This window comes from Varanus komodoensis, unplaced genomic scaffold (assembly GCF_004798865.1).
Source record: "Varanus komodoensis strain SLA01 unplaced genomic scaffold, ASM479886v1 scaffold12, whole genome shotgun sequence".
In the NCBI taxonomy this organism is placed as follows: domain Eukaryota; kingdom Metazoa; phylum Chordata; class Lepidosauria; order Squamata; family Varanidae; genus Varanus; species Varanus komodoensis.
This window is the reverse complement of record NW_025335349.1, coordinates 825,224-845,898: the sequence shown is the minus strand read 5'-3', so window position 1 is coordinate 845,898 and position 20,675 is coordinate 825,224. Positions and strand designations below refer to the sequence as shown.

Sequence of the window (20,675 nt, the reverse complement as noted above, 5' to 3'; positions counted from 1 at the left end):
TCCACTCTCACAGTCTGTGGCTCTCCCATACAAAAGCACACAGAGTAGTGCTGTGCTTATTTGCTGAGTACAGCCTTTGCTGTGCTATCCATCACAGTGCCTTTAGGTAACCCAAGGAAGGGCTATCCTGCCTCTATTCATTCTCATGTCCTTCATCTTATCTGTTCCAGCAACATTTATTTTATCTGCTCCATCCTGTTATTCTACAGGCAAGGATGCCTACTGTTGATCTGTCTCCAAATATCCAGATGCTTTTCAAAGCACTCCCATTTGAACAAAACACCAGAATTCTCCCACAGGCCTCTCAACATAATGTCAGCCAAGCTGTGCCTGCTTCATCTCACTGCTCTGTTGTCACTAATCCCTAAAAGGCCAGTCAGGGTGGCCAAGAGACGACATTGACAGCCTGGACTGGGCTGCACAATTTGCGGTCTTTCTCATAGAATTCTTGTCACCCCCTCATCATTGACTATGCTGGCCAAGGTGGAAGGGAATGGTGTGCCACAGCATCTGGATGTCTAGAAGCTGCCCACTCCAGCCTGCCATTTGCAAATGCAAATATGCATTCATTTTGGGCCATTCCGAGTTAACAAAAACTAGTACTAATGGAGAGGCACCCAGAAATAAGGTTAATTTAAGGATGGTCTAAGTACAGAGAGATTAATAAAGTCACCTCTGAATGTGTATCCAAAACTCTGTTTTCAGCCTCCTCTTCTGCTTTAATTGGTTCATCAAGTGCCTACAGATAAATTCAAATGGCTTTGAGTTCAAAGAAAGGAATAAAGAATGACAGGAAAAATGTAACAAGGACAGAAATACAATTAAAGGATTTATTCATGTGTTCATCAGTTTACTTTCATCATTTGTGTCCTAGCCATCTGCAAAACATCTAAGGACTAAAATGAATGTTTCTTTAGTCACACATAGCTGAGCTATATGTGATAGCATCCCCCACTCTCCTGCAAATATGGATGACCCCAATGTGAATTGGGACCATGGAGGTTTGAGAAAAGAAAGGGTAAGCTTCCTCTCACCCTTTTTTATTCTCAAATTCCACCTGTCCACAGGAGATTAAAAGCAGAACTGTTTCAGTTCACTCCCACCCACAGGGCTTAGCCAAGATCATTTCTGGGGCAGTCGACCCTCCTGTCTTCTACAGCAAGCCTGCTGCTTTACTTGCCTCCTATGGTATGAAATATTTCACATCATTTTCTATTGTAAATGCAATCCACCATACTGAGAACAGTCCTTTATTCAAGAGATCACACATTCAAAGCCGTATTCCCAAACAGGGCAGAAAATAAGGCTTGCATGCCACTGCTTTTTACGACGGTAAAAGGCAGGCTCACTGGAAGCTTCCTGGTAGGAGGCTCTTGGCATTACCAAACAAAAGACATTTTATAGCCGTTCTCATTTCCCTCCTTACTTTGTTGCTGCCATTGTTGTGTGAAAATCACAAATGAAGGAAGGTGTCATATTGGCATCCTCATTCCTTAAATAAAGCAGGGAGATAAAAGCCCAATCCAGAAGCACCCATTACCTCATTGTCCCACAGCAGGCTACCTCCTATGGAATAAGACCACAGATCCACCTGGTACTGCCTAAGATAACAGTGTTAGCGACAGTGCCTGAATAAAGAAGTCTGAACCCAGATAGCAAAGAGTTTGGCAAACTGTACAAAGTCATAAAACCACCTTGGCTAAGCAGCCGGAAGTTCAAAACAGAACAGCAAAGCAAGCCAGATTCCTAGTAGAATGAAATTGCCATTACTTTTGCACAACACACTGAACATATTAGTCTTTTTGTACATTAGAAACCCAGGCTAAAAAAGGAAACTGATTTAGCTCCACTTGGCTGCTAGGCGACACCTTCTCTCTACCTCTCATGACCCCTATTTGCATCGGAGGCTCACTATGCCTGCAGAGCTCTGTACACAGACTGACTTCTATCACCGTATCTTTTTTAAACAAAAAACCCCAAGGACAAATTAAGCCTTACTTTGCACACTGTTCTGGTGTCACCAATGTGCCATTATTCCAAGCACTAGATCTTCCAGGCATCCATCATTTGCGGACATTCTGGACTCCCGTGTGCTAAAGAAGGAGCTGTTTTTATAGAAAAGTGGGCAACAAAACCAGCAGGAGCCCCGAGCCCCTGCTGTGCCACCGCGCAGCACTGGCAGCCTGCATTTGGCCTGTGTTACGAAGGCCTGATCTAGCAGCAATCTGTCTACCATCTGAAGGTTTAGGCAGCTTTTCCAGACAACTCTTATTGACGAAATTAACACTAACATTTGGGTATAGGTTTGAACAACTAACCTTCTGTTCTTGAAGCAGTGTGTTTGTAGGGATTGCTGCAAATGCCTTGTAGCTTGTCTTGATCTTGCATAGTTGCATATCATAATCGAACAGCAGGGAAGGAAAATGGCAAGAGAAAACACATGGTACCATTAAACGTAATTCTCTGACATTTCTTGACTATAAATATTCTATCAGCTGAAGAGGGAATTACACAATACACAAATAATGTATCTCAAGTTTAGAATACAGTAACTCCATACATTTCATTCCATATTACTCTTCTGAATGTAACCTACTAGTTAGGTTCCCTTCTGGGGCATCTTGGGATGTGTCATTATTAGAGTCAGATCACGGAAACTCTTAAGGGACAACCTGGATTTGGCAACTCAGTTTGCACCAGGCAGTCATAAGTCAAATCATAGCAATAAAGCCGGCATCATGTTGTGCTCCTGTTGTCTTTTCTTCCTTTATCATTTTGCTTCCTACAGTCTGAATGAATGCCTTTATTGATTTCCCAATGCTTCTTTTAATAAGCCCTTGGAAAGCTGAGCTCTCATTGCAAGTTCTGCATTCACCACTCTTAAGAATGCAGCTTCATACAAGCTATATGACAATCCAGCAAGAGATGCCATTACTCAGGAAACTGAACCTGCTGCTCTTTCCCATTATTCATGAATATCAAGGGTGAAGCTCAGGGAAACCATGCCTCCCTCTGACCCTTTCTCTGAGTAGACCTCCTTCACATGAGTCACAAGTGAAGAGGGATACAACTTTTTGCAAATTAGTTTTCAGAGATACAGAACAGGTATATATTCTGTTTTGTTTTACAAATACGCACTGCAGTCTCTATAGGGGAAAAATGACTTGGACAGGGAGTTGCAGTGGAAGGGTCAAGGCAGGCAGGGAAAGTGCTAAGCACCCACCACTCTGCCGAACTGCCTCATTCTAAGGTACATTTGCTTAACAGAGCTGGCAATGGGGTTTGTTTCATGAATTAGTATGTCACACAGCACTTTCCCTTTAAAAGGTCTTAATGAAAGATCAATGACAGAAAGTAGAACTTCTGCAATGAATGTCCTTTTTCGCAACAGCAAGGTCATTTAAGGATGTCTGTTACTTCTTCTGCTGTACTGCAATGCCTGAAGATTGGAAAGTCGTTGCATACAGTATATATTGGCAATGAGAAATTCCAATTCCTAGGAAGTGTCTCATCCAGACACTGATCAGACCTAGGCCTGTTCAGCTCCAGCACAATTTCTGGGTTCTCCTCTGCCTTCTCTGGGACCTCTAGGAAGCTGCTGTCTGAGCAGAGGTCATTTTACCAAAGTTAAAACCACAGCAGCCCCATTAAGCTCCCTTATCAAGAAAAGCCTTTTGGGACAATACAGATATCTTCATGCTGCACAGATCTAAATGGCACACGCAGGGTTTAAAAACAGCATCCCATGTTGGCCTAATTTACATCTCTTGGTGCATTTACTCTAAATTGGATTAACATTGATTACAAACCTAGGTTTAGGTACAATGAAATTACTGTCATTAGAAATATCTGGTCCTTTACGTTGGAGTAACCCAGGAGAAATGGCTGGGCTCATGACACTGCATTCTATTAAAGGGTTTCTGGAATATCTGTGAAGGAGCTGAAGGCTGACAGTTTTTATACACACACACACACACACACAAATATTTAACACTGTATACATATGTGCTGGCAAGGGTGTCTAGAAGAATGTCCAGTGTATGCACAAGAAAGAGAAACAGACTTCTGTCCTGTACCAACTAAGCATAAACCAATGTCATCAGAGTTGGAAAGAACCCTAGTCTAACCACCTGCTTGATTCAGACTCCATACCGTGAAGTTGTAACCAATTCTGCAATTTGCTAGCTTTGCTACTGGAAACCAGTGTTTAGACAAGAAAAGGTTTACACCATGTCCACACTTGCTAGCATACCAGGAAACGAGCCACATGATGGGACTTCCTCCTCTTGCTCTTGAGGGTAAGATGGATACCACCCCCACCTTGCCCTCTTCCTCATTCCTTATACAGAGGAATGAACACAAGAACAGAATGAAGTTCCTAGCAGAAAATCACAAGTAGAGCTTGCTTGATATTTACAAGGAGATGGGATATTTGTAAATATTTATAACCAGATACACAGTTGTTGCATTTTCGATTAAATTAATACTGTTTCCATGTAATCAGTAATTGAGTCAATTTTCAGAAGCAGAAAAAAAATGACAATTTCCACAAACCAGCCTATTAATGCAAGCTGGCATCACACTGCTATCCATGGGATAGAATGTGGAATTGCAGTCTACGTACTCTGTTTCTGAAAACAGGGGGCATCAAATTCAAAACATTCGATCCTAAAATTAACCCAGTAGAGCCTAGCCCTGGTTCTTTCTTTTCACTGACAAACACAGAATAAAACTGTCACTTATATTATGAACAAAAAGTTAACAGAGAAAGAAATGCTCTTTTTATCTAGCTGCTACAATTTGATCATGCCAAAGCTTTCCAAGGGTAACAATTCCAAACGGTTAAGAAGGAACCTAAAACTGATGTGTTTCAGCAATCGCTAGTCACATGCAATGTTAAGACTAGAAATACTGTTGTGCCATTGCAGAGGCGCACGCAGACCAAGATGGGCCTGCAGGTCTCTAGTATGTGTGAACAGCCCCACTCAGTTCAACAGAGGCCACAATCCATCTGGGTAAGGGAATAAGTGAACAAGCATTGTTTCCATTCCGTTCTGGCCAGGGAAGCTTTCTCTATGCATTAGATGCATGAGTTTGTAAAACAGGATAGGATAGAAGTAGAGATTAAAAGATCTGCTGAGTTTCTCTCACTTTCTCATTTTTCCAATCATAATTTGGGTTCATTTTCAAGTTTTAGAATTTATTCAGTCTCCAGTTCATTCTGCACTTTGAGATATTTTTTAAGTCCCCATGAAAACTTGTAAGTATTTTTGTGCTCATTTCTCCTAATACCTAAACTCATATGCATTTCTGCATAATATACAACTTTTGGCAAACAGTGCTCCTAACAAAATGCATTTTTAATGTTTCCCCAATATATGCAGTTCTGCAGACAATTTTTGTTTGGATAAGTATATTGCAAAATTCATAGAAGTGCAGATGCTGAAGGATAACTGAGTTTCAGCTTGTGTGTTCATTCAAAAGTCCAAAGTTTACATTAAACTGCAACCTGATTTTTCCCCATCTCTAAACAGGGAAAATAAACAAAACAAAAAGTAGCAAATGGGGAGAAATGTAGATGCCCTTTTTATTTGGGGTGCTATTCTTTTTCTTTGGGGCAGAAAAGGAAAGGGAGAAAATAGCTGCAAGCAAGCAAAAAGCAAGCAAGCAAGCAAACATGCATGCACACAGAATACCTTGGAAGTCTTGTTCTCAGAGTCAGAAGGGAGGGAGAAAAACAGCGGTGAATGCAGCTCCCTGGATCTTGACAACCATGGGCAAGGTGAGTGCACCATGGTCGGAGATCTATGCTGAGATACTGTTGGAGTTCTGGGTCTTGAAGATGGAGGGCAAGCTCTGAAGCTTGAGTGAACTGAGGAGGAACTGTCCTGAGGTGAAGGGGGTTTAGCACAGCCTGAGGGAGCAGCTGAGTTTGAAATGGGATGAGAAAGGGACCAGCGAGGCGATGGAGCGGATGGGTAAGTATATGGGTCCTTAGCAGAGACTTGAGCTAAATGTCCTGTAAATTGATCATTAGAAAGCCTAAAAGTTGGAGAGGGAGGGCCTTTTTCTGCAGTGGGGGTCACTGTTGTGCCCTTTTGATCAACACCAGGAGCTGACACAGGATAGGACTTTGCAGTGAAAGTGGGGGAGTAGGTATGTACCATCTTAGACTTTTCAGGTCCTCGTGTTCTATGGACAGGGGAGAGTGCCCCCTTTCTGGGCGCATGGGGAGGTAAGGAAAAATAAGTCAGCTTGGGTTGCAACAGAGGAGACACAGCAGTTTTTCTATAGGATGAAATTGTGGGTGACAAAGGGCGAAATTTGTCTGGAGAAAGTTCCCTACCATTGCGTTGCCTGTTAGGGGAGACTGACCTACACCGACGAGTCGGACTAGACTTGGATTGCAAGGCTATGTGGTTTGGCACGTTAGAAAAGACTGAAAGGCAATGTTCATTTTGGCTTGGGGAATCTGACCTTGTCAAAACATTTGAGCCAGATTTCTTAGGAGTTGGAGGGGTGGTAAACTTCTGGTCTATTGTCAGCATGGAAGAGCCTAAGGAATTAGGAGAAAATGTGGCGGGACAAGATGCAGGAGAAAATGGCCTTTTGGGAGAAGATCCTGACTTCAGAATAGCAGTCAAAAGAGAAAGCCTGGTTGGCAGAGGGGATTTATTTCCCGAGGTCAGAAGATTTCCACTAGATGACCTTTGGCTACAGTGGCTGTTTATGCTGTGCAGGGTTGAGGATGAGCCATGCAGAGGAGAAGACAAAGGCTTCGGGCTGGGAGAGAGTACATGTGTTGTGATACAGACAGGAGCCACAGACCATGAGCCAGGTCTTTTAGAAGGAAGAGGCGAATGAGCTTGAGGAGAGGCGCTCTGAAGAGCATCTGCAGAACTGAGAACCTGTGAAGAAGGACGTGAGTCCTTGCTTGACAAAGGCGGAGAGCAGCTAGATTCAGCTTTCTCATGAGGCTTGCTAGTCTGGGGACCACTCAGTAACAAAGCACTCTCCGAAGGGCAGTTAAGTGGGAAGGCAGGCCTTTTCAATATGGAAGGAGGTAGACGGGAAGAAGTGGTAGACTGTATGTAGGCGGATGACTGGCACAGGGTGGATCCATCTGTAGACTGCCACTGCCTATGGGCTTCGTGCAGAGAAGAGGCTTGGTGGACTGCAGGAGCCAGTTCACATTCTGCCCGCAGGTTAGTTGGAGAAAGTAAATGGGAAGCAGGCGATTTATGGGAAAGATGATCAGAGGCAGACAGAGGAGAAGTTAACTGGAGTGGGGGGAAAGAAAAAAGAAATGTTAAAATAGTAGAATCTGTTAAAATTGTGCTTTCTGTCTCCAATGCCCACTGCATCTGTTATGTGCTATAACAGCAAAATGTTGATTCTTTCGTTATAGATCATGCTAAGTTGTTCTCTGGTTGTTATTTAATATTAAAGCACCCACAGATATAATTGATTTTATTCATATAAAGAAAGATATTGGCTTTCTATACTCTGTGCTAGTTTGCTTCATACCTTTGCAAAAGTAATAGTGCATTATTAATGCACCTGTATGACGCATACAAAAGATACCAAAAGTTGCACATTTCTTAAAACTCAAAAAAAGATTTCGAGTTGTGTCAAACTGTGCTCCAGGCCTATGCTGTTGCATTAGTGTAAACCAAAAGTTGTGGATCAGAACTAGCATTTGCAAAATGACAGTTTGCAAAACATCAAATTGCTGCAAGCATTGATTTACCCTAAACCAATTAGCACTAGAGCTTGGACACACTCTCTGTACCAGCAGATACTTTTTGTAGATGGAGCTGCATGCTGACTTAATTTGTCCCAAAGAAGTTGATGTGCATGCAGAAACATAGCTGTGTTTTGGACTTCAGCCACCTGACACATTCCCTACCATACAAATCAGAATATAACCATAAAATTGTTACTGGACGCAAGCCATACCTTTTGTGGATATAGAGAGTTCCACAGATATGGGGGATTTCTGTTTTCTTCTTAAAATGAAATACTCCATGACTGTTTATCCCAGTGCTTTGTCTGCTCATAAAAAACAGTGGAAACCCTTCTATCCATGCAAACCTTGTGTGTGTTTGGACTACGGATTTGTGCAACCTTAGGTGGAGGTAATATACGTTGATTTGCTAACTGTTAACGAAAGTCTCTTCTTGCCCTGCTGAATACCAACAACAATCCAGATCAGGACTGCAGGAGATAAAATCTTCCTCCTCCGCCCCATGTTAGAGTTCCAATCCAGACTGGGACTGCTGCGCATACTGGCAAACGAAAAAAAGGATGCCATTGCACACATACCTCACCATCACGCACCACAACTCCCGCAGAGGCAATCAGGTTAGGACAGATACAAAGCAGCACCCCTGAGGTATATTAAATTAAAAATGTGAAATAAGAATGCAATTACAACACATTAAAGGGATTTTTGTTGCTGTTTGCCTGTTCCTAAAAACCTAATTGTTTTAGAGATACGACCATCTTTCACACTCCTTTTCCTTAGCCGTTTCTTGCATTTTAAGGTAAGGTTAAGTGATCTTCTGAATGCGTTGATGTGCAGCAAGCTTTCCTGAATTAATTTCCTTTTGAATGTGGTACATTTCAATCTTGTCACATTCTCAGAATTGTAGTGGGACTATATGTGGGGCGGGGGGGGGGCGGGTGGGCAGGATGTAAATAAAAGAAATAAGCAGGAAGCCTCGAGCTCTTGGCAAGGACAAAGATCAGCAAGCAGAGCTCAGAATTTAGGAAGAATACGAATGCAATTCAAACAGCATAATACATCACTCTGCACTTATCACACTGAATGAATCCCATTACTTCTTTTTAGATCCTCTCTGAAAGGAGGACATGAATGAGCACAATCCTCAAAAATAATTCAGACTGGGTGATCGTTTGGCTCAAGCAAAATGGTGCTTGTTTCTTGCTGTCCTGATGATAAACACCTTTACTTGGAAATCTGTTTCTTTTCCTCATGGAAGATGATGGAACCTTAATAAAATAAACAATAACACTCTGGACATCTATAACTCTGTACGTGTCTCTCTGGTTGCTTGTGAGCTTTTTCAAAAAAAGAATATGAAATGGTGCCGCAGACACCCACATAAAACTTGCCCGTCCCAGCATGTCCATGCCAGTGCTGGTGCAGAATTTGTCACTGAGGCCACCCTCCCCACTACTGTCTAGGTGGCTACTGGGGAGGGAGGCCGGGCTTCTGGACTGAGCACGTTGGCCCCAAGTTCCAACTGGTAGTGAAGAAAACAAGCACAGAAGCAGTCCACACCCATTTCTCACAGCTGTTCCCACGGAAAGTACAAATACATTTCATATGCTATTACTTCCCCCTCTCAGTGCCAGCAGTGAGAGGTTCTTGCTTGCTAGTTTGCTTGCTTGCACTCTCTCTCCCCCCCGCCCCAACACACACACCCCTTGAAGAATATGATACCTGGGCATGTTTCTGTTGACTAGCAGAACCAGCAGGAAGTTCAGTCTGTAATGGGACTTGTGGAGCATCTAGCTGTCCTCTTGACTCACCACCAACAGACACACAGGATGTCTCTGAAATCTTGGCCCCTCCATGGTCATCGCCTGCAGCAGCTTGTGTGTCTTCATCAGAGTCCGTAATGAAGACAAACTCAGCTTTGAAAAGGTCATTTCCCTCCATTTCCCCTCTGCCTGTTTTATGTCCTTCCAGGTGGAAACTCTTGCAGTGGCTGTTTGTGGGACTGGTGGCTTCAACTTTGCTTTCTTTTCCTAAGGCCTTGTCTTCAGCAAGTGTGTCAGTCTGGTATGAAAAGAAAAGGAAATATCTGGATGGAGACTCTACTTTTTTATGCTTATTCCCCTTACCCACAGAATTACAGGGTGTTCGTAGCATCACAAGCTACCTCTAAAGCAAATTCAGAAACATTTGAGCTATCAAGAAAGGAGAGGAGTGTTGAAGAAAAAGATGGTGTAAGGCCTTTACTTCTGACATAATGTGGCTTCTACAGTTCTTTCACCAGTGTACTGTCTGCCCAAGCATCTGATACAAGAGAACATTCTTGCCCCTTTCTAGCTATATCAGAGAGAAAAGCAGAAGAAATAATTAACATCCTAGCAAGACCTATACATAGAAACTGGGCAGAATCGGGCAGAATGGAACACAGGGCCTTTCTAAATGAGAAATGATGGAGATGCAATTCTGGCCTTGGGATGCACAACAACGAAACAGTGGATCCCACCATAGTGGGAGGGACCAATCTGGGGCAACTCTTCCCTGCCCCCAGAGTATGTCAAAGGAACAAAAGGGCTTTAAACAAGAGGCCCTGGGCAGACAAAACAAGAGGATTTGCAGCTGGGTAGCCTGACTGTAGCGTAAGCATTTTAGTACAAAGCAGAATTGTCCTGATATAGGGACTGGTTTTTTGGAGCTTCAGATTCAAGTCTTTAACTCCTCAAATGCCAGAAATGTGGCAACGTGTGTGTGTCCCCTCTGAGTTTTCTATTTTTTCTTGTCTCCTTTGTGGGAACAGCAGGACCATTCTACATACTGCGTCTTGGATCCTTTTCTTCCAGTTACATGACTGTGGACCAAATTACACCAAGGCTATATGCCCTTTTCTCTTCCCACAACCTTCTCTTTACTGTAAAATCAGTGCAATATGTTTTTTCAATTTTTCAGCAATGTATTTATTTATTTATTTATTTTATTAAAACATTTTTATGCCGCCCCATTCGCCGAAGCCTCGGGGCGGCTTACAACATAGATAAAACAATAAGTTAAAATATCCATATAAAATAATCTAAATTAAAACACACATTATAAAATAAGCCGCTCTGGCCAGATAAAATTCAATTGTATTTAGCATTTAAAATGTTGCTTAAATAAAAAGGTCTTAGCCTGGCGCCGAAAAACAAATAACGACGGCGCCAGGCGGACCTCTCTGGGGAGCGCATTCCATAACTTAGGCGCCACCGCTGAGAAAGCCCTTCTCCGAGTAACCACCCTCCTAATTTCTCTCACGGAGGGCTCCCGGAGAAGGGCCTCTCCCGCCGATCTCAGGGGGCGACTGGGCAAATATGGATGTAAGCGCTCCTTCAGGTAACCAGGACCCAAGCCATTTAGGGCTTTATAGGTCATTACCAACACCTTGAATTGGGCCCGGACTTCAATGGGGAGCCAGTGAAGCTGACGGAGAACTGGCGTCATGTGAACATAACGTCCAGTCCCCGTCAGCAGCCTGGCAGCTCTATTCTGAACCAACTGAAGTATCCGGACCGTCTTCAAGGGTAGCCCCACGTAGAGCGCGTTACAGAAGTCAAGACGGGAAGTCACCAGCGCATGAGTCACTGTTGCAAGGCAGTCGTACTCCAGGTAGGGGCGCAGCTGATGAATCAGCCGAAGCTGGAGGAAAGCGCTCCTTGCCGCTGTTGTCACCTGAGCTTCAAGTGAAAGCTCCGGGTTGAGGAGCACTCCCAAGCTGCGGACCTTGTCCCTAGGAGGGAGTGCAACCCCGTTCAGGACAAGGTTCAGGTCACCTTCTCCGAAGCCCGAACCGCCAACCAACAGGACCTCCGTCTTGTCTGGATTGAGCTTCAGTTTATTGGCCCTCATCCAGCCCATTACCTCGGCCAGGCACCGGTTCAGTACAGCCACTGCCTCACCTGGATTGGTGGAAAACGAGAGGTAGAGCTGGGTATCATCAGCATACTGATGGGTCCGCAGCCCACACCTCCTGATGACCTCTCCCAGCGGTTTCATGTAGATATTGAACAGTAAAGGGGACAAAATGGAACCCTGCAGTACCCCATGGCAAAGCTGCCATGGCGCAGAGCCATAGTCCCCCAACACCACCTTCTGGAATCGGTCGTTGAGATAGGAGCGGAACCACCGCAAAGCGGTGCCTCCGACCCCCAATCCCGCCAGCCTATCCAGAAGGATAGCATGGTTGATGGTATCGAAAGCCGCTGAGTGGTCCAGGAGAACCAACAGGGACGCACTCCCCCTGTCCTTCTCCCTGCACAGGTCATCGTACAGGGCGACCAAGGCAGATTCAGTACCGTACCCGGGTCTGAAGCCGGACTGAAATGGGTCCAGATAATCAGTTTCATCCAAGAGTGCTTGGAGTTGTCCCGCCACCACTTGCTCTAACACCTTGCCCAGAAACGGGATGTTGGCCACTGGTCTATAGTTAGCGGCCATCCCTGGATCCAGTGACACCTTCTTCAGGACCGGTCGGACTACCGCCTCCTTTAAAGGGGCAGGCACCCGACCCTCCCTCAGAGAAGCGTTAACCACTTCCAAGATCCAGGTTCCAATCCCGTGCTTGGAATCCTTTATTAACCAAGACGGGCAAGGGTCCAAAAGGCAAGTGGTAGGACGTACTCGTCCAAGCACCTTGTCCACATCATCGGGCCGCAGTAACTGAAATTCATCCAATAATTCTGGACCAGACAGCAGCGTTGGTGTCTCCCTTAAAACCTCTGAATCAATAGTGGAATCCAGCTCGTGACGAATCTGAGCGATTTTCTCCCTAAAATGCTCGGCAAAGTCGTCACAGCGGGCCTTTGAGGGTGGAATCAGCTCTTCCTTCGGCCCTGGGTGAACCAGGCCTTGCACCACTCGAAAGAGCTCCGCTGGACGGCATTGTGAGGAGGCAATGGAAGCGGAGAAGTGTCTCTTTTTCGCCGCCCTCACCGCCACAGCATAGGCCCGATAGTGGGCTCTTAAGTGTGTTCGGTCAGATTCATCCTGTGATTTCCTCCACCTACGCTCTAGCCGTCTCCCAACCTGCTTCATTGCCCTCAATTCTGGAGTGTACCAAGGGGAAGAGCGGGCTCTGCCCGATGGGAGAGGACGCTTAGGAGCGATCGTGTCTACAGCCCTGGTCATCTCCCCATTCCACAGTTCAACCAGAGCCTCGACAGGAGCACCCGTCTTGTCAGCCGGAAACTCCCCCAGAGCCTTCGGGAATCCTTCCGGATCCATCCGGCTCCGGGGGCGGACCCACACAATCGGGTCTGCACCCTTACAGAGGGAGATGTCGCTCTCGAGCACAAACCTCACTAGGAAGTGATCTGACCATGACAGGGGAGTCAAGCATAAATTCCTCACCCTCAGACCACCCTCTTCCTGCCCCGTCGAGAAAACCAGGTCCAGAGTGTGTCCCCGTTCATGGGTCGGGCCGGTGACATGTTGAGACAGCCCCATGGCCATCATGGAGGCCATGAAGTCCTGAGCCGCCCCGGTCAGACTAGCCTCGGCATGGATATTGAAGTCCCCCAGGACCAGCATCCTGGGGGTCCTCAACACCAGGTCCAAGACAGTTTCCGCCAGCTCAGGCAGGGAGACTGTTGGGCAGAAGGGTGCACGGTACACCAACAGAATCCCCAATCTGTCTCGGTCGCCCAACACCAAGTAGAGACACTCCAGCCCTGGTCTCGAAGGGACAGGAAGTCCCGTGAGAGTGATGGAGACTCGGTAAACCAAAGCGACCCCCCCTCCCCTCCCCTCCGGCCGTGAACAGTGCTGGACCATATACCCGGGCAGGCACAATTGGGAGAGGGCAACATCCTGCTGAAAAGCAATCCCCTTCATTTAAATGAGCGGCCTTTCGGCAATATGAATTGGAAATGTGGGGCCCCTCTTTTGGATTGAGACCACCACAGGGGCCAAGCCCCACTATCCTCAATGCTAAAGAGTCCTGATGTGCATTAAGTCCCCTGTACTCATTTCAAAGTAAAAAAATCAGGGGGAAAGTTAGGCTCTGTGTCTGTCCTCTTCCAGCTCAGATTCTTTCTTATTTCAACTGTTTGAGCCTATATCTGGGTCTTGAACAATCCATTTGATAGGTTCATTTGCACACTTTACAGATGTTCTAACTGCAGCAAACAAATGCAGATAGACAATAAAAGGATTTTGTCTCAGCAGGGCCTTAAACCCAACTGAAGCCCTGTTTAAACTAACCAGACCTATATTGAAGTGAGCTGCACCTGCACTGAATTCCCTGATTTTGTACACTGAGACTTCTGTGGGGCTTGGGAGATGGCGATCCTGCTAGGGGACTGTGCCTTCTTCTAAGCAAAATATTTTATTTTTTTATTTTTTATTTATTTGGGTACTCTTACCCCATCCAATACATTGCGAGTCTCTGGACGGCTTACTGGAAAGCCTAAGGACTGGGAGTCACAAAAGAACACACTGCATCAAACCTGGTATCTCCAGCTTACACAAACATTTAACAATGAAACAACCCAGCAAAGAGAGCAGGTTGTATATTTTGACTTTTTTTCTTTTTGCTAATCCCCATATCTTATAAATCAGTATTAACAAATGAATAAGTAAGACTCCTACTCTGTTTGTAGCACATTCTTGAGAGTTCTTATCCAAAGTTCGCTCTGCAACTCCAAGAAATGTTGCGGCATCAGCAATGTGGAACTGGGTAGGCAGTCTTCCAAATGAAGGAACAAATGTGAATCGCAGGAGACCAGCTTCAGAAGGAACCTACAATATAGACATAATACATTTATTTAAGAAAGGTGGTTTGGGTCTTCCCATCAGACCCAAACCACCTTGGAGGTATTCCAGTGTATCTAATTAAACGACACCATCTTCTCCATGAACATTTTGCTGTTCATCTTTCCAAATTTATTTTGCTTTGTTTTTCTGATCAGACCTGGTTGAATTTGTACATCTTGTCTCAGCACTGGAAATATCTCACCCAAGGATAGCAATTAAATCCTTAGAAAATCACCTACACGCCCACCAGCCCACACATACTTCTATTAGCCATCGTATTTGGAGCACATTGACAAAACATTGTTGGCATTGAAAAATGTGTACTATTTTGAATTCATTGAAAATACATTTTGAATACATTGAGAAGACATTGTGCAGTTATTCCATCTTCCTTCACAGAAAGAAAGATGGGAGAAGTGGTGGGAAAACACCAGAGAGGTATAAATGGAAGAGTGCATCAGCTGAACCCACCACAAAGCAGTGAACAAAGCATGGCGATGGCATGATTTTAAAAAAACACACACACACATCTGAAATGCTGGTGAAGCCTAGTGGAAAAGAAATCAGAGCTCTTGGTCAAATGTTTATATTTTTTAATTTAATGATTATAATTATTTTAATTAATTGTTGTAAGCTACCTGAGGCTTCGGCGAATGGGGCGGCATAAAAATATTTTAATAAATAAATAATAAAATGGGTGTCGCAATATGTGTTGCACTAAAGCACCCATCAACCTCAACTAGCTATTCTGCTTGGGGATGATGGGAGCTGTAGTTCAACAGGGCAGCAGGTTACAGAAGGATGAAGTAGCCTATCAATGTTAGACTGCTATGAGAGGTAATTCAGAACTTCTGCATAGGCTGTGAAGCCTGATACACAGCTTAACTCTGCACAAGCCATTTTAAAACTCTAGCCCTGTCCCAGTGTTCTATACATGGGGCTAACAGAGACATGAGAAAAGCGGGCATGCTAGACCTTCAGGGTTAGAAGAGAGCTTCTGCCATCCATCCATCTTTAGACTTGGTGCCCTGAACCTTTCTGGATCTGTGGGCAACTTTGGGAATTTGAGAAACTGTTGTAGGCAGCACCAAATAATGCCAAAACAGAGGTTTGATGATTCGGCATCTACTTGTCACATCTGTAAGTCTTAGGCTGCATCTGATCCAGCAGAAAAACTTTCATGTCTACTGGCCACCACAATGTTTCTTTAACAAGGTATGGTCTGATTCAGTTAACTGCTGCCAATGCAATATAGCTAAACAGAGGCTTTTGCCAATGTCCAGTAACTGCCTCTTTCTGGGAGAAAGTTATTATGCAGATTACCTTTATACCTGAACAGTCTTTAATATTCAGTGATGTACACCTGCTTTTAAACTATTTGCCTGCTTCATGGCACCAATACATGGACAGAAAAACTGATTCACTGCACCCTTTTGACACCAAAAGGCTGATATTGCATCATTGGAAGGAGGAACACACACTTCCTATAAAGCAACAGATGGAGGACATTATACGCATGCCACCTTCAAAGGGATATTTGCTTGGATAGATGCTCTGCTCTTGCTGTGCAAGTGCAAGAAATTGTAAGCATTTCATACAAATCCATGTCTGTGTACTAAAGAATAATTTTTTCAAAGTCACACTGGGATCCCCTTTCCAGGCACCATGCAAAGTACCTATGAACGTCATGATGGGAACCACTGTTCCACATGATCCAGAAGACTATTTGTCCAGCAAGAAATCCTGTCTACCACATCTTGTTAGCCATCCCTCCTCTCAACTTCCCTTACCTCCTGCCTACTTGTTTTTTAAAAACATTTTCCAAGATAAAAAGATCAGGAAATCTCAAAAGCAAGCACATGTGGTCTTTGACTTGGCCTAGACAGATGAATTTTTTTTAAATTAAAAGGCATAGTTATACAGGATCCATGCCCTTCCAGTGAAGCTTGCAGCACCATTTTTACAGCAGACATATTACTCACTTTAAAAACCCCTAAATTTAGCCCCTGGCATAACAGAAAATGATAAACACATATATTTTTTCCTTTCAGATAAAAACTTCAATTACATGCTTTCATTATCCCTTAAAAGGTGGAAGTTTCACAGTAGAAGTTAACATAATCAGAGTGAATTCAATATTGGTATGCAATGTGGCAGAGAAAACTCAATTACCAAATTGAAATTTAAATTTTTATTCAAATCAATCCTGGCAATGTTCCTGGAAAGAAGTGTTGATTATAGAGTGCCCACTCAAAACTTCACAGATGTGATTAGAAAGTTTTTGGGTGGCACAAGTTACACAGAGATACGCCTTGAAAATGCTTTATGATTCTGCCGCTGGCTTGTACATGAGCAAGAAGAGGCTGAAAATGTTTTGCCTTCACAGTTGGTTCCAAAATTGAAGAACAGGACAGAGAGGCAACTGTCTGAGTTCGGCCTGTAAATACCGAAATGCTTCTGTCACTCTACCAGGGAATTCCACAGCCGTCAAAACAATGGAGTTTTGTGGCAGCTTAAAGGCTAATGCATTTTGAGGCATAAGCCCAGCTGGTCAAATGCATAATTCTTTCAATTGATGGATACACATGGTTCTATGCAGAATGGTGGTGGTGGGAATGTTATCACAATGCGGCCAGCAGGCCTAGTGATGTTAGATATCATGAAGACACATTGCAATGCACAACACAGGTGGCTGGGACAGATACCAGGGGAAGCCCAACTCAAAAGCATCACCTCAGCTTTAAACATCATGGCACTTATTTGGGAACAAACCAACATTAATCTCCATAGCAGAAGCAAGTTCCTAGACCACAGTCTGTGCAAAAATGGATTTCATGAAGAAGGTGAAAGATGTATTGGCACTTTTCCTGTTTAGCATTAATTCTGTCCCAACATTTGGAACTCATGGCTTGTTTTGTTAAAGGGAGTGCCTCTAAACTGAGCTACCTGGGAAAGGAGTTAGCAGCTTACATCTCCTCCTCCATCTTATCCCCACAACAACAACCTTGTGAGGCAGGTTGGGCTGAGAGTCTGTGACTGACCCAAAGTCACTCAGTTGGCTCCATGGCGGAGCGGGGACTAGAACCCAGATCGTCTGAGTCCCAGTCCCATGCTCTTAACCACTACACCACACTGGCTCTAGATTTTATAATCTCTAGTACACCAATGCAGAGTGTTAAGTTTCCAGATAATGTTGGTACAATAGCATCTTGATGTCTTTAGGCATGACATAATGTTCTAAACGATCAGAAATACCGATAACAATAGTATGGAAAACATTACTGATTGCTGTATCAGTAGTCAGTCTAGCAAATTCTTGACAGTTCAGGTTAGCCCATGGATCTGTTTAAACATGCAAATATGTCTGATGGAGGAATCCTTCAGGAAGTCTGGTTTGACAAGCGCACTCAGTGAGGGGCACTTGCCTCTGTGAGACTAGATGTTAGGTGGGCCCATTCAGAAACAAATGAACACCATTATTTCAGTTTTTCTATAGCTGATAAGACCACAGGTCTTACTGCTTCTCAATCTAGCTAAGAATGCCATCTTCTTAAGGCAATAGCAATGCTAAACAGTGACCTGGCTTGTAAAGCTAGTGCTTTGTGAGAAAGAGGTGCAGGTTTAATTTTATAACACAAAGGGAGTATGAGCAACTTTTTTCTGTCAGAACTTATCTAAATTTTCCCAACAATGCCCACGGACAGTTATCGAGGATCCTGTTCATGAGCCCCCTGGGGAAAAGTTGCACATACTTCTTTAAAAGGCTTCTCTGCACCAGGCATTCATTCTGCCTGACACACCCTCGGCATCCTTTAGCACAGCAGTTCCCAACCTTTTTGGCGCCAGGGACCAGTTTTGTGGAAGCCAATTTTTCCACGGACAGGGGGCGGGAGATTGTTTCGGGATGATTCAAGTGCATTACATTTATCGTGCACTTCATTTCTATTGTTCTTACATTGTAATATATACTAACATAATTATACAACTCACCATAACGCTAGAGACCCAAGACCCAAAAGGGCCTTGCAGCGGCACCGCGAGACCCCAGCTAGGCCTCGAAGCTCTTCCCACTCCCTTGCGCTTTGTCAGCAGCGTGCCGGACCTGCTCAGCCTCCTGGCACCTCGCTCGCCCCCCCCCCACCTGAAGCCCAGTCCTTGCCCGCTTCCCGGTCCCCTGGCCACTTGCATGCACCCTCCCCGGCTTCTCCACACCACTTGCTGCTCAGCTCTGTTGCTGCTGCCTCCACTCCCTCCTCCTTCCAAGACCCAAAAGGGCCCTAATGATAATCTGTATTTGCAGCCTCTCCCCAGCGGTGATGCTAGCTCTAGGGACCGTCTGCAAATACATAAGAAGCTTCACTTGCTCGCTCACCTGCCATTCACCTCCTGCTCTAGGCCTGGTTCCTAAAAGACCACAGACTGATACCGGTTCGCTGCCCGGGGGTTGGGGACCCCTGCTCTAGGGGATCTCTTGGGCTTTGCAACCATTTATGCAGCTTTGTTGTAAGATCAAGGAAAGTGTGGTAATATTTAGAAATGGCACTACATGTCTCAGTTCCACTGTATCACAGGGTCACCTCTGGCTGTATACTGGAACATATAGAAAGACAGAGAAACCCAGCTGCAGCGAGTTGGGCGGGGGGAGGGGTGGGACTGGGTATGCTTGTAAAGAAGTCAATCTTAATCCCACAAAAAGTTCAGAAGTAGAAGCTGTTGGGAAAATTTGGATAAATCCTGACCGAAAAACATTACTTCAGTGTGCTTTTTGCATTGTGAGATCAAATCCTGTACTTCTCAAACCAAGCTAAGTCACTGTTTCAAATGGCCTTCATCCCCCACTCCTTTCTCTCACCTTTAGCTGTAAGCTACAGTACACAGGCCATTTAGTCCAAATTTACATTGTATACCTTCACAGTGATTAAATAGTCATTGTTGGAATTCAGTTTACAAGGAAGTATCTTTTGATAGCCCAGAGGCTCCATGTGCCCTGGCCAATTCAGAATGTCTAGAGTAGATAAGAGTCTTGAGTTCATGCTTAGTTTCAGTAGCTTGAATTTACATGTCTAAGCAGACCTGGAGATGGGTTCAAGCTACTGAACTAAAGTGTCCATACAGGCAATTAGAAATATTGTAATCTCATTGTTACTGTATGATTGACTGACATTTCTTTATCTGTTCTGTATGTGATGACCTCAGAATCTTATTGTAATCTCTGCGTTCTGTCCCTGTGTACCTATAAAATACCCTGCAATGGTATTGAAGCTTTGCAGCAGAGTTCACCTCTGCCTGCCCGGTAATGCATGCATTATCGTGAGTACCGCAGGAACCTTGGGGTAATACAATAAAGCCTAGATAGTCTGGACGCTTGATCTTTCCCACGAACCCAAGTTTTATTCCCTCTTCTCAGACTCCGGGATTCTGACAAAGCCTTGGTAGAGTGATGAGGCTGAAAGCCCAATCTAGAGAAGCCCTGACAACTCCAAAGTTAAACCCCCACTTGTTACATTTCTATGCTACAAAAATATTAAATTACAATTTACCCTTAGTGTTAAATGGTATTTGGTGATCATTTAATCCAGGTTCTTCAATCTAGACAGAATACCATGTATGCCCACAGTATCTCCTTCCCTTTCCAAATGGATTAAAAAAATTTTTTCTTAGCCTTTCCAACTATGCACACTCATGTTAAAAATAACATAGATCTGAGAATACAGAAAGCTAGTACAGTGGGTAGGCTAGAACAGTTTATGACGTGGGGATAGTTACTGTGAAAGGAAGGGGAGTTGTACAGGCAAATATTCAAATATAGGAAAAATCCATTTGGGTTCTGAAGTGGTATTTTCATGGGAGGGATGTACTAGACAGGTTTTTTTTTAAAAACCACATTCAGTTCCAAACAATACAGGTACTTGACTTGCTGAGAGATCTGTGACATCCAGAATCTCACAGACCTGTCAGTAGTTCAGGCATCCATGTTACAATTTACACTTTACACAGGCCCAACACTGGATATCTGTTCCACTTAGCTGGCACCTCACAGTCACCCCAGACATACTGTGGGAGACCCAGGAAAATTCCAATGACTCATTGTGAACAACAGTGCTAGACCAGGAAACAAAGGAAGCCAGAAACCCAACAAACTCTTTGTTTC

At 44.3% G+C, this 20,675-nt stretch overlaps 1 protein-coding gene across 8 annotated transcripts in view; it reads right to left on the bottom strand.

Annotated features, from left to right (window-relative positions):
• LOC123019302 (muscular LMNA interacting protein) overlaps nt 1-20,675 on the bottom strand; it is an 85,373-nt gene that overhangs the window by 32,319 nt on the left and 32,379 nt on the right. For 7 of the 8 annotated variants that reach the window (XR_006413903.1, XM_044422104.1, XM_044422098.1 and 4 more), the window contains exons 2-6: nt 14,360-14,509; nt 9,470-9,808; nt 5,697-7,280; nt 2,319-2,381; nt 674-739 (exon numbers count right to left, since the gene is read on the bottom strand). Coding sequence is in view for 7 of the 8 variants with exons in the window: in XM_044422098.1 (XP_044278033.1) it covers nt 674-739; nt 2,319-2,381; nt 5,697-7,280; nt 9,470-9,808; nt 14,360-14,509 (2,202 nt within the window). In the remaining variant the exon portion in view is untranslated. The remainder of the gene's footprint in view (nt 1-673; nt 740-2,318; nt 2,382-5,696; nt 7,281-9,469; nt 9,809-14,359; nt 14,510-20,675) is intronic. The other variant, XM_044422105.1, reaches the window with a different exon arrangement.